This window comes from Sparus aurata, chromosome 18, assembly GCF_900880675.1.
Source record: "Sparus aurata chromosome 18, fSpaAur1.1, whole genome shotgun sequence".
Taxonomy (NCBI): domain Eukaryota; kingdom Metazoa; phylum Chordata; class Actinopteri; order Spariformes; family Sparidae; genus Sparus; species Sparus aurata.
Window position 1 is genome coordinate 29,496,721 of NC_044204.1, and position 12,525 is coordinate 29,509,245.

The 12,525-nt window shown below is 41.2% G+C and overlaps 2 protein-coding genes across 12 annotated transcripts in view; both read left to right on the forward strand.

The window, feature by feature from the left end:
- The first annotated feature begins 1,409 nt into the window (after nucleotides 1-1,409).
- On the forward strand, nucleotides 1,410-7,233 carry rbmx (RNA binding motif protein X-linked). Of its 3 annotated transcripts, XM_030395394.1 has the most exons (11): nucleotides 1,410-1,733; nucleotides 1,843-1,962; nucleotides 2,520-2,626; nucleotides 2,710-2,875; nucleotides 3,004-3,144; nucleotides 3,433-3,550; nucleotides 3,966-4,094; nucleotides 4,179-4,270; nucleotides 5,032-5,990; nucleotides 6,621-6,714; nucleotides 7,091-7,231. In XM_030395394.1, exons 2-9 carry the CDS (start codon nucleotides 1,854-1,856, stop codon nucleotides 5,346-5,348), a joined length of 1,179 nt encoding a protein of 392 aa, XP_030251254.1. In that variant the 5' UTR covers nucleotides 1,410-1,733; nucleotides 1,843-1,853; the 3' UTR covers nucleotides 5,349-5,990; nucleotides 6,621-6,714; nucleotides 7,091-7,231. The 3 variants fall into 3 exon arrangements, with proteins under 3 accessions (XP_030251254.1, XP_030251255.1, XP_030251253.1); XM_030395395.1 differs by lacking the exon at nucleotides 5,032-5,990 and having other exon boundaries at nucleotides 7,091-7,233; XM_030395393.1 differs by having other exon boundaries at nucleotides 5,032-6,714.
- A 593-nt stretch (nucleotides 7,234-7,826) lies between these two features.
- arhgef6 (Rac/Cdc42 guanine nucleotide exchange factor (GEF) 6) overlaps nucleotides 7,827-12,525 on the forward strand; it is a 30,048-nt gene continuing 25,349 nt past the window's right edge. For 2 of the 9 annotated variants that reach the window (XM_030396682.1, XM_030396684.1), the window contains exons 1-2: nucleotides 10,119-10,315; nucleotides 10,422-10,521. Coding sequence is in view for 4 of the 9 variants with exons in the window: in XM_030396688.1 (XP_030252548.1) it covers nucleotides 8,023-8,187; nucleotides 10,438-10,521 (249 nt within the window). In the remaining 5 variants the exon portion in view is untranslated. Of the gene's footprint in view, nucleotides 8,188-10,092; nucleotides 10,316-10,421; nucleotides 10,522-12,525 lie in introns of those variants that run through there. The other 7 variants (XM_030396681.1, XM_030396683.1, XM_030396688.1 and 4 more) reach the window with 6 other exon arrangements.

A 12,525-nucleotide genomic window follows, 5' to 3' on the forward strand; every position in this document is an offset into this window, starting at 1 on the left:
CTTCCATTTTCAGATGCCATTGTCATAAAAAAAAATGCACACAAAATAATAATTTCTCCCCAAAACAGGCACAGGATCAAGAAGTAGTCCTGCATTTGTCATTTGTGCCAAGGCTGTAGCCAGTGGGGGATACCAAATATGCCCCACAAACGCACCTTTCATTTGGGATGAACTTATTATTTACTTTTTATTTTATATTGCAGGGGACATGTGAGCATATGTGAATATTTAGGGAATGTGGCCCAAGCAGTAAGCAAACAAACCGGTTGCTTGGGGCCTCCATGCCAGCAGGTGGCCCCAAAGAGCTCTTGAAATGACATCAATGACAGGTTGACGATGTTTGATGTGTGTGTGTGTGTGTGTGTGTGTGTGTGTGTGTGTGTGTGTGTGTGTGTGTGTGTGTGTGTGTTGTCGCTGACTGTTCTGCACTTTTGCACATTTCATATTGAAATAGTTAACTCGTTTACAGTTAATGCATTGTCTGCTGTTTTTTTGGGTACTTTCTAGCTCACTAGTAAGCCATGATTATGTTGTGTTTGATGTACAATGGACAAGCAATAGAGCACGGACAATATATAGTTAATACTGGCACTGCTGAGATGGTTGGTGCGTTAAGCTGGGAGCCCCAAATCAAATTCTGCTTAGGGCCCATAAAGCCTTGGGCCGGCTCTGGGCACTAATGTATAGTTTTTTCCTACCATAATCTTTTGATGTGATTTTGTAAGTAATTGAATCTGTAGAATGTTGCATCTTTTATCTTATTTTTTAATATAACTGAATGTAAAACAATGAAATGACATTCATTGTACAGAATGATTTAGGATATGTGAAGAGGCTGACACTAGAGGACACTTTATATTAATCAGGGAAGTTTCTGTGCACTCACTTTAAATCTGAAATTAAGTCTGGCATCAGCTAACATACAAGTAGGATACAAGTTGGATTTGTAGGATTTTAGTTTGGATGAGAATTCAGTTCGAATTACCCACCGTACACAAATGTGTAGTGGAAACTTGAGACTTGCAGAGCAGTGTTTTCTGTGTTGTAACTGTGGGTGCAGGAGGTACATTTTGGTATTCGGTCCACATCCACCCCTGTTGGTCCTAGATTACTTCTAGTGGTATTCTTAATTGTAGCACTATCAGTTATGTTTTGATTTTTGATGTTGTTTTGTTTGTTATTTAAATTACAATATTTATTTTCCTAATTTAGCCTTGGTGGTAATGGTCTTACTGTGGTGTTCCAGCACTCCTGAACGAATGTAGAGGGAACACTGTATTCTTACATTTTTATAAATAAACATAAGTAGAAGACTGTTAATGTATGCATGACATAGTTCTAACTATAGACGTTCATGTCCTTGTCTGTAAATGTAACCTCATTCCCAGCCCTGACCTGTAGGCGGCAGTGTGGCACTCCGGGGCATCTGGTCTGCCGGAAACAGAAAGAGAAGAAGAAGGAAGGGAGTAGAAAAACTGTCGTTAACGTATCCTACACAAAGCAGCGGCAAAGTGCCGTATGGTAGTGACCAGCTGCGTGCCTGCATATTTAATATAACAGCTGTAGAGTTTTTTTAGGTTTTTAAAGTAGGGCATTTGTGCAACTTGAGCTCCCTCTCTATTAGTAGCGTGAAGCGTTGCTAACTAGCGTTAGCCAAGTAACTAGCTACAACCGTTGGCACGTTTATCGCCATTTTGCGCATTCAACAGCGCAAGACTTTCTCCAGCAGCAAGGTAATCATCACAGAAATGGCTGGATACTGAGGGCAAACACGGCGTCTCACCTTGTTTCCGCAAATGCGCATAGTCCCAGTAATTGTACACGGTTGTTATATTGTTGCAGGCTTTTGAAACATGGCAGAGGCAGACCGACCAGGGAAGCTCTTCATCGGTGGACTGAACACCGAGACCACCGAGAAGGCCCTGGAGCAGTACTTCAGCAAATATGGAAGGATTGTCGAAGGTGCGAATTGGGCCACTGTTGGCCTTTTTATTTTCTATTCGTGCCGTTGGATGAAATGTTAAAGATGGCGTTAAAAATGCAATGCAATGTCCGTTTTATTATTATTATTTTTTTATATAACTGCCCGTCAGGTAAAGTTAAAGTGGTGCATTCCAGATGTGATTCAGAGAACTTGCGTTACTGTCAGCTTATATATCAGCTATCACAGTTCCTTATGGACCTTGAATTGCATTAAGGATAAATTCTGGTTGTATTTATTTTTTATATGAAATGGATGAGGCATGTTTTGTTATTTAAAACAAACTAGTGCATATTTACCAGCTCATTCCCCCCGTTGTTTTTACAGTTCGTGAGCTACAATCATTGCAAATGAGCTTGCTACTGTAAGAAACAACTTTATTTTGCATTTGACATAGGAAAACTTTTGCATCCTAAAGGGTACCCACTGGTAGAGTTTTAAACTGGTGCAATATATGGTTGTAGACAAAAAATCTAATCAATTTAGGCAATCAATCACATGACACAAGTTCTCTCCTCACTCTGACTCCTCATTTCAGTTCTCTTGATGAAGGACCGCGAGACAAACAAATCACGAGGCTTCGCTTTTGTTACATTTGAAAGTCCAGCTGACGCAAAGGATGCTGCACGGGAGATGAATGGAAAGGTAAAGACAACCTTTAATTGGCCAAAAAATCTCCTGCAAATCTGACAGAAGTCAGGCTTTTAATTGTAACTCCTCTGCCACAGTCTCTTGATGGCAAGCCCATCAAAGTGGAGCAAGCTACAAAGCCTCAGTTTGAGAGCGGCGGCCGACGAGGACCTCCACCCATGCATTCCCGCAGTCGTGGTCCACCCAGAGGCCCCCGTGGTTCTAGGGGAGGTCCTGGTGGTATGAGGGGCCCACCATCCAGAGGTAAATTAATTTTATAAAATTATAAATATATGATAAATGATAAATAGTAAAATATTTACTACAGTTGTTTTTATGATGTGGTGTTTGAGTTCAGTTTGCTAATCTTTGAATTTGTCATCTGTTTAAAGACTACTATGATTCAGGAAATGGAGACTCCTACTTTAAAGGGATGTCATCCAGAGGTCCTCCTCCGATGAAGAGAGGACCCCCAGTTCGTAACGGAGGTCCCCCACCCAAGAGGTCTGCTCCATCTGGACCCATGAGTAGACGTAAGTGTTTGGGAATTATGTTGTATATATTTTCAATTTAAATAAACCTGGAGAATTGTAAGTGTTTTTAAAAAAACCATACTGGCTGACAAGAAGGACGTTTATGAGTAATTGTTCCATTGCTCGTTACAGAGAGAGCGTGACCCCACAGGAAGTACTCGTGAATTCGTATCATGTTAGGAGTGTAGACTTCAACAGACTTAATTTGTCATCTGTGTGGCTGGCTTTGTGTGTCTCAGGGTTATTTGGTGAGTAATGACCAGTTTGTTGTTATTTTTTGTGTTTCAGCCCCCATGTCGAGGGACAGAGATCCCTATGGACCACCCCCTCCTCGCAGAGACTCAATGATATCCAGGAGGGATGATTATCCATCACCAAGAGATGACCATTACAACTCTAAAGACAGGTAGGTCATTTTAGAGCTTGTGGAGTTTTAAAAGTATTTCAACCACTGACATCTTTACAATGTTTTGCTAAATGCAAACTGACAAAAGTTACATTGACTTATTAGAAATAAAGAAAATGAAAATGGGTTTATAAAGAATTACTTGCCCTGTTTCTACTGCTCAAAATATCAATCTGATCTTGTCTTACTTGACAACACATGGACAGTTGAAGATTAATCTCTAATGATAGTATTTAAATTAACTTTAGTGAAAAAAAACTAAATGGATGCATAGATCTAAAGCAAAAAAGTGTTTGAAACATTAAAAATGAACATATTGTAATTTTGATCATTTTAAAAATTTTTGTCAATTGTTAAGTTGATAAGTAATACATCATTGTTCAGACTCTCTAGTTAATTGTGCTGTCTTTCACAGCTACTCCAGTCGGGATTATAATTCCAGAGATTCGCGAGACTATGGACCTCCTCCCAGAGATTATTCATACAGAGAATATAGCAACTCCAGTTCCCGAGATGATTATGGCTCAATGTCAAGAGGATACAGGTGAGTGAAGGTTGATCAAAAAGGATGAAAACTGAGATTGGATTTCATATGGTCCTCAATTTATGATTTTCTCTTATTATTTAGTGACCGCGATAGTTATGGTGGAGGCCGGGAACCCAGAAGCTATATGGACCGTCCAAGTGGTGGCTCCTACAGAGATTCATATGATGGTTACGGTAAGCTATGACTCCCATTAGTACAAGATCTGACTCCCATGGCACAAGGAAGAGCTGCAAAAATAACCGACCAGATCACAGCATTGACTACCGTCATCTCCGGTCACAAGATGCTGCAGTTTTCCCTCCCCAAAGGAAACCGCATTTGCCGCAACACTGTCCTGCAATCCATGTTGCATATTTTCAATGCTATCAAAAATCTATACCCATTTGGCATCTCAGCGGAAACACGAAATTCTATTGTGACCACATCAGTCCATATTGCCGTTGCTTTCAGAAAAAGAATCAATGTATGTGGCAATATCATGCAGAACATATAATGAACCCCAGAGAGTTGACAATCATAAGGAACCCCCAAAAGTCCTTGGAAACGTCCGTTGACCACTCAGTATGTGTTGCCTAGCAAAGCACTCCCTCAAGGAGTAATGTTCAAAAGTCCATCAAGACAACTCTGAAAACCTCGTCCTTACCTGCAGATCTAACACTTGGAGCTCTAAAAGGAAATGGCTACTCAGATCAATGGCATGCTGAAATGGGTAACACTGCCCATCTTTTCCCAGTGCTTGGATATGTTACTGCCCGTACCAACCAAATATCCTTGTTAAATTTAAGATCAATTCCATAATGGGACATTTAAACATGTCAACCATTTATATTTATTTGTCACAGAATAACTTCTATTGGCAAAAAATGAGCACTTGATAGTGCAGGAAAATGTGTCAATTGAACCTTGCCAATTACCTGACCCATTGACCCTGCAGGTAACTCTCGCAGCGCCCCACCTTCACGGGGCCCTCCACCATCCTATGGTGGGAGCAGTGGAAGCAGTCGTTACGATGACTATGGCAGCAGTTCCCGGGATGGCTATGGCAGTCGTGACAGTTACCCCAGCAGTCGGAGTGACCAATATCCACCTAGCCGTGGTGAGCGAATGGGCAGACAGGAAAGGGGCCCAGCTCCCCCTGTCGAGAGAGGCTACCCTCCTCGTGATTCATACAGCAGCTCAAGTCGCGGAGGGCCACGTGGTGGCCGTGGTGGCAATCGGCCTGATAGAGGAATGGCTCGCAGCAGATACTGAACTGGACTTGGAAACCACATTAAAGCAAACGTCAGTCGCCGTGCACAGTTAACAAGTGTTTTGAAAGAAATTTGACATCACAAACTAGCCATGTCTCAGTCTGTGGAATATAAACCTTAGCTTTGAACTGTATCTTGACTTTCCCAGTTTTTTTATGTGTAAAAGTTTTTGTTTTTTTAGTCTTTCTCTTGCTCATGTAACAGTACAGTTACCAAGTGAGTGTTAGTTTTTGTACATTCAGTGCTGTTGAGATCTGCAATGCCCTATAAGTCTGGCTTTCCTACTCTAATAAAGCTTTTAGTTGTACCTTGACCACTGCTCATCGATTTTCATCGACCGGGACAAGAGACGCTTCCATGAATGTTGAGTAACAACTTGATCTCCATTTTTACAAAGTTTTCTGTGAAGCTTAGGTCTGCTCATGATATATAAATAATCGAGTGACTTGAGTTCGATCTTAACACAAATGTGTCATCAACTGGACACTACTGTTTTCAAGCGTTAGGCAAATGTCACTGTCAAAATGTTCCAATGTAGTTTCCTTGGAAATGGATCCATCACCCTAGAGCCATTTGATGGCATGCAACGGCAAAACCAAAGGCAACAACAACCAAATGCAACTCGACTGGTAGTCAACAGCTGGTAAGCAAAGCAAACCTCTTTGTTTCTCATTGTAAATGAGTTTCTCATTGTCCTGTATTGCAATCTCCTCTCAAAAGGGGGTGACATTCAAGACAACTTTTGCCTCAGAGGAAAAAAAAGGAGGTCAACTGAATACCCCCTTTACATTGTTGTCCGTTTTCATGAGCTAAAATTTCCCAAAGTGCAGCAACATCTCAAGAAGTTTCGTCCCCTTTCAGCAATGAAGGTTTAACAGCCATTTTACCAACTGAGCCCTCAAAACGAACCTTTTTGCCCAACGAATCGTCCAATCTCAGTAAAATGATTGGCAACAGTGCATTTTTTATTTTTTTTTTTAATTCATGGGTAAAGTTATCTAGGTTTTTTTTAAGACACTTTTCATGTTAAAGAAAAATTAAAAGCCATTTTTAAATAAGAGCCATTTCTCAGTATCAAAATATTTTCCACAAGCATGCCACTTCCCACAATGGAGACCTCTGGAAGAACGCCATCGTCCTAACTGCCAAACTGGACTCAATCACTCAAGCGAATTCTCAGTCGGACCGAGGACTACAGAAATGATTTTCAGATGTTTTCGTGAATACATGAATAAGAGAAGGGCATGATGTTAATATTCTGATCTCATTGCAGGATGAACAACCCTCTAAAGCAACTGCCCTTGCAACTTACCTGAACTGTGTCCTCAAGATATTGGACCCAATGAGACCACAGCGCACCAGTGCGGGTATGTCAAGCAGATTGATTGTACACATAACTTTGTGGCCGGGGATTTGGATTTTCACCATACTGTATTTCATATAATTTTAATTATAATCAGTTTACAATGATCTTTTAATGGAATTAAAGCTGAAGGGTTTCTTGGTTAAACCAATGCTTCAATTTAGATTTGTCAATTTTCACATCAAAGTATAGGGAAAAATGTTGAAGGGAATGAAAAAGTGGCATGGTTAAAAATTTTTTATAAGTTGTAAGTTTTAGGTTCTTTCTCAGAAGTTTAGAAACCTACTTTGTTAATGCAAAATGACCAATGTTGTGATGTGATGGATCCATATTGCTGTAGTTGATGTGTTACAAGTTGTTTTTTGTGTGTTGTCTTTCAGATTCCGGCGCAGGCTTCCGTCGAGAGTGCAGGTTGATTCGTTTCTTCAAGAGGAAATCGGTGTGGAAAGTGGAAAGAACACAAGCAGAGGACCTACTGAAATTAACATTATGTGGCATTTTGCAATAAAGACTTTTAAATACGCTTGTTGTTGGCTCAATTTTCTCAATCTTCTAAATGCTTCTGCTTCTGGCACCATTCTTCAGTGAACGGTTTACTTCTAATTTTTAAAATGGGGCTGAGGTGTTTACTACCTGGTTTCAATTGTTTTAAATGAAATTAGCAACTTTTGTAATTGCGACAAATAAGCACATAACCATGATTTATTTTTACCTTTATTTTAAGATCTATTTAGGGCAATCATGATATTCTTCTGCAGATACCACATCACGGGCAACATAAATCATTTGAGTTGGCAGCATTAATCATAGTTTTTTTTTTTTTTTAATGCTCTGCCAGAAAAACAACACTGTGTTTTAACTGGCTCATTCACAAGACATTGCTGGTGAATCCAAGCACACCACATGTCAGCCCTACTGATCACATACCATAAAGTGAGTCATGCATTTGTCTCTTGCGAAATATGCTGATGCACATCAGATATCAGTTCCCTGTTATTGGAGCTTCCTGATCCTTACTGCGTTTTAACCTGTAATGTAACATGAGATATAATGCCGTCTGCCAGCAGCATGTGCTACTTTGCACGGGAAAAAAAAAAGTCCTTGTATTGTTGAGGTGCCTGTTTGCCAGTAGGGGTGATCATCAGTTTTGCGTATAGAAACAGCGTCGTCCTTCCCCCCACCGCCTCTTTTTTAACTTCTAGCAGAAGTGCGGATGTGAGTTGCATATTGATACGGAACAGGCCGCCAGTTTTTTTTTTTTTTTTTTTGGTAAAGCAATGCTTGCTTAGGCAATGGTCATTTTTCTGGAGCTATGAATCCAGAGGAGCAGACGGTAACGTGGTTGATATCCCTGGGAGTGCTCAGCTCGCCGAAAAAGAATATAGCGGACCCGGAGGAGTTCCTGAAAACGTCGCTGAAGGATGGGGTCGTGTTGTGCAAGCTCACGGAGCGGCTCGTACCTGGCTTCACTCCCAAGGTGAGTTGTTGGTTTAAGTTAAGTCAACAAGCACCGAATGGTCGACGGGCTCCCGGTGGAAAGGAAGGGAGGGGTTTTCATTAAAACTGACACAGGCGAGAAGTTCTCCCCGGCAGCAGGCCTTTTCGTTTCTGCAGCTCCCAGCACTCCCGAAGCCATGAAGTTTTAATAACCTCCTGTTTTAGCATCGTAACGTATCGCATCGAGTTACCAGCCGCAATTTAGTCCCGTTTTTCGGACGTGAGATTTCAAGATGCGGTTTCCTGTGAAGCGAGGAAATGTTCCGCATTCTTGAATATGAGTTGAGTTGGTGTGAACACCCACCAAAACAGGACACAAAAATCGGCAGGGAAGTAAAGAGTGTGGCACGGAACATAAGAGCGTACACCATTTTGGATGGTGGGACATGAAGCGGGGTGACTCCGCGGGGCTCGCCGCTTTTCGGCAACTTTTTTCGGATGTGCTTGGTGGACGCTTGCGAGCGTTTAGGCTAGTTATGGAGATGAGAAAGTTGATAATGATAAACAACAGTTGCAAAGACGGTTCGTCACTTCCTCCTGTGCGGCTCGGCTCTTCCCAGTGCGACCTCCCCTTCAGAGAGAAAGAACAGAAGGTTAGCATGCAACTGGAAGCAGCCTACCAAAATAAAACCGGAAGTGGCCACTTCTCGCTTTTATCACTGCCTCAGGATTCAAGATTTGCACTCACTCACACTAATATTAATATTAATAATAATAATAATAAAACAAAAACAGGATGCAAATAAAATATGGACAGCTGGGATAAGGTGCATTTGTTTAGACTATCTATACATCTATGTACATAAGACACAAATACAATGACAGAATGTAAAGGCGACATGGATGTATTGTTGTGCAAAGATAATAAGCAGCCGTGGTGGCAGTAAGATGCATGGTGCACATTCACTTGTTTATTGCACCAATAGTTGGATTGCCTTATTTGTCGAGGAGTCTTATGGCCTGAAGAAAAAGCTGTTCCTCAGTCTACCGGTGTGTGATCTTCGTGTCCTGTATCTCCTCCTTGAGGGCAGCAGGGAGTGAGGTTGAATGGGGTCCTTTGTTACAAATTTCCAGATTGAACAGATGCTTCTCAACATACACATAACACAAGACAAGACAAGAGAAAATAGAATATGGTACAAAATAAGAAAACAAAGAGAGGAAAAAGGCAAAGGAAATAAAATAATGTGCAAAAAAAGCACCTTTGGTCTTCATCAAAGGTACACTATGTGGTTTTGGAAAAGATTAAAAATTATAAAACAAAATGTTTGCCCACACAAATCAATTCATCAAACTCTCTTTGTTTTCATGGCCTAATAAACTGAAGAAACAAACTGACAATGTTGACATTTGGCAGACCCTCTCACCTTTGTAGTTTGTGTTGTTGCCTCATTAATGTTGTGAGAGTTGGAATGTCTGCTCCAAAAACTATGTAGTGCCTATTAAATGTCAGGGAATTAATATAAAGTGGGATGTCACTATAATACTATAATAACATGGGGTAGGTTTTTAAAAATACATTTAGCCTTAACACTTGTTTTTTAAAAAAAAGCTAAGATTATGAAAACATTGAACATCAGGTCTAGTTTTGTGTGATTTATTAGGATGCCACAGATAATAATGATATTATGACCTCAGAAAGGCATTGTTGTGATTTAGTTACTTAACCATTCCATTAATTGTTCCCAGAATAATAGGGTATTCAACACACTTTGTACAGAAAACAAGTGTGAAGCCACGTCTAAATTGGAAGGGTAGAAGTCAAAGTATTGACTAAACAACAACAATCAATCAATCAAACAAGTAAACAAACTCATCCTTAATATTAATTTTCGACCGTTGCGACACAGCCGTTGGTCTGACTTTTATTTTGAAAGGTCGTGAAGTTAGCGGATGTTGTGCTTGATTCCGGCTGCTTTGACGTGTGTGTGTTTGTGTGCGTGTGTGCGTGTGTGTGTATGTGTGTGTGGTGTTAGTGGTTATGTATGCGTGAAGGAGACGCAGGAAGACTCCACAGTTATTTTAATAACTGTAGGTAACCACATTTCGGACCGCTGCAACAATGTTTGTACTACTTTGTGCGCTTTTCCGCGGGACGGAACTGAAAGGTAGCGTCGGCGCTAGCTTAGTGCTTGTGTCAGATGTCTATCTGTCAGACTAACCCGAGAGCTCTGTGTTTATATATTTATTTCCTCTCTGTGTTTGTGTGTGTATGTGTGTGTGTGTTCAGTACTGCCAGGATCCGAGGACTGAAGCCGACTGCATTTCCAACATCAAGGAGTTTTTACGAGGATGCTCGTCCCTGAAAGTAGAGGTAAGTTGCTCTGTTTACGTCAAGTTTCATGCACAGACGTGTGTTGTTTTTGACATGGCCTGACCTCCCTCTGTCATTATCTCCTCCTTCAGCCCACTGCAGCTCATAGAAGAGACTCAAAGGTCCTTTTTTTACGAAAAGTCGATTTTTATGCTTTGTTATTGACGCTTTTGGGATTGTAGGACTGTTCGGCCAGCATCGCTGTGCGTCAGTATTGGGCGAGTTGAGGAATAAGACTCAAAAAATCCACTTTTCTTTCCAATTAGGACCTTCTGAAAACTCCCTATTGCTCCATATTTTATGTACTTACCCTGCTTGCACATGTTTCCCTCACACGTCCATGCTGTCTGTCAGTCACTCCCACTGGCCAGACAGGAAGAGGGCCTTTATGACTAGTGGCTCAGTTTTCAAATGGCCACAAGTTAGTTTTCATCAGTGTTTACTTCCTCTTAATTTTCCCTTTCTCTTTTGTGCTGCCACTTTTGAGTGTGTCGCTGCAGGTTGGAAACTCTGCTCAGTGTACGTTGCGTGACCGCAGTGCTGAATCTGAAAAACACTGTTCTAACATTGGACAGGGACAAATCATTGGCAGATGTTGGGAGTTTTCTCTGTCTCTGTACCAGCCTGTTTGTGACCGCCACACTGGACAGTAATTTCTTCCTCCGGCTTTATAAATAATCCCTTTCTGGTCTCGAATCACATCACTTGGTTTTCTTTAAACAGCTAATTGAGTCAGCAAGCCCGGCTCGCTGCAAAGTCAAGTGGTTCAGTAGTCCTGCCCAGCTGGCTTGTAATGTCTGGGAGGTCCCCTTTGCTTTTATCCACCAAGCCTTCCCTCAGCCCATAATTAGACCTTTTGCGGCCAGCCAGTAGCTCATGGGCAGAAGTTTTTTGGAGAGCCACGGTCAAATGTATCAGTCAGGGGATGTCTGTGGCGCTACAGCGAGCCCTACCCATCCTTTGGTCAGTGATGTGATCATGGTTAGAGTACTTTTTGTCTCTCTTTTTTTTTTGCCATTGCGTATAGTGCCCATTTTGTCCTGTGACTGCACAAAGAGAGCAGTCATGCTGCTTTCACTTCTGCCCTAGGATGCAGAAAGAGGAAGCACCAATTAAAGCTCAAACCCTGTGATTTTTTTTTTTTTTTCCGGTAAGATTATTTATATGATCAACTTTAATGCACTACTACAGTTCTTCAGAGCAACATGATTTCAAAACATGACTCATTGAAAATACGGGGGCCCTGACCGCGGTCTAGATTTCAATACTAGCAATGTTGTCACTGATCAAGGTCAATACTGTGATGTAAGACCTAGTTACGGTTGTTTCATCAATGCAAATGGATTTTTCCAGTAATTCCTACTTTACTAACCCGCGTTACAAAATCACTACGCATAAACAGTAATGTGTGTACGAGGGTTTACATGAGGAAAAGCATTTTGCGCAAATCTAGGTAGATATGTCGAGGCTAAGGCTGATCTCGTACCTATACGTGTATCATCACAATTGCTTTCAATCTGAATGATGTTATATGCAACTCGTGTTCAAGGGCTGTACAACTCAAACTCTATATTTAAGATGTTTTATTTAAAATGTGAAACATTATCTGTTGGAGGAAAGCAGATAGCTGTCTGAGAAGGAGCAAGCTGTGTGTGTGTGTGTGTGTGTGTGTGTGTCTGTGTGTGTTTGTGTGACAGAGAGAGAGCATCGATGTGTGCACACCGAATCGCAAATGAGTCTGGCACTGTCTGTTTTATTACAAACCACTCGGTCACAAAATATGGGTCAGGCTCAACATGTCAGTTTTTATCGCTGTCTTGTTATAGGCTTATTCAAATCCCTGTGTGTGTGTGTGTCTTTGTATTGTTTCTGCTGCGGCCTGAAATGAACGTCTCTCTCTCTCTCCCTGTATTCATGTGGTTAGCAAGTATTCCTGCTCGTACCTGAGCAATCAGATGAAAAAGTTTTAATTATGAGTTCTAACTGATTCCAGGTTGTGTGAAC

What these genes read in the sequence shown, in the direction of transcription:
- rbmx (XM_030395393.1), top strand. Translation starts at nt 1,854, where the DNA reads ATGGCAGAGGCAGACCGACCAGGGAAGCTCTTCATCGGTGGACTGAAC. An exon ending in ATATGGAAGGATTGTCGAAG is followed by an intron (nt 1,963 to 2,519) that starts GTGCGAATTGGG and finishes TCCTCATTTCAG; the next exon opens with TTCTCTTGATGAAGGACCGC. An exon ending in ATCTGGACCCATGAGTAGAC is followed by an intron (nt 3,145 to 3,432) that starts GTAAGTGTTTGG and finishes TTTGTGTTTCAG; the next exon opens with CCCCCATGTCGAGGGACAGA.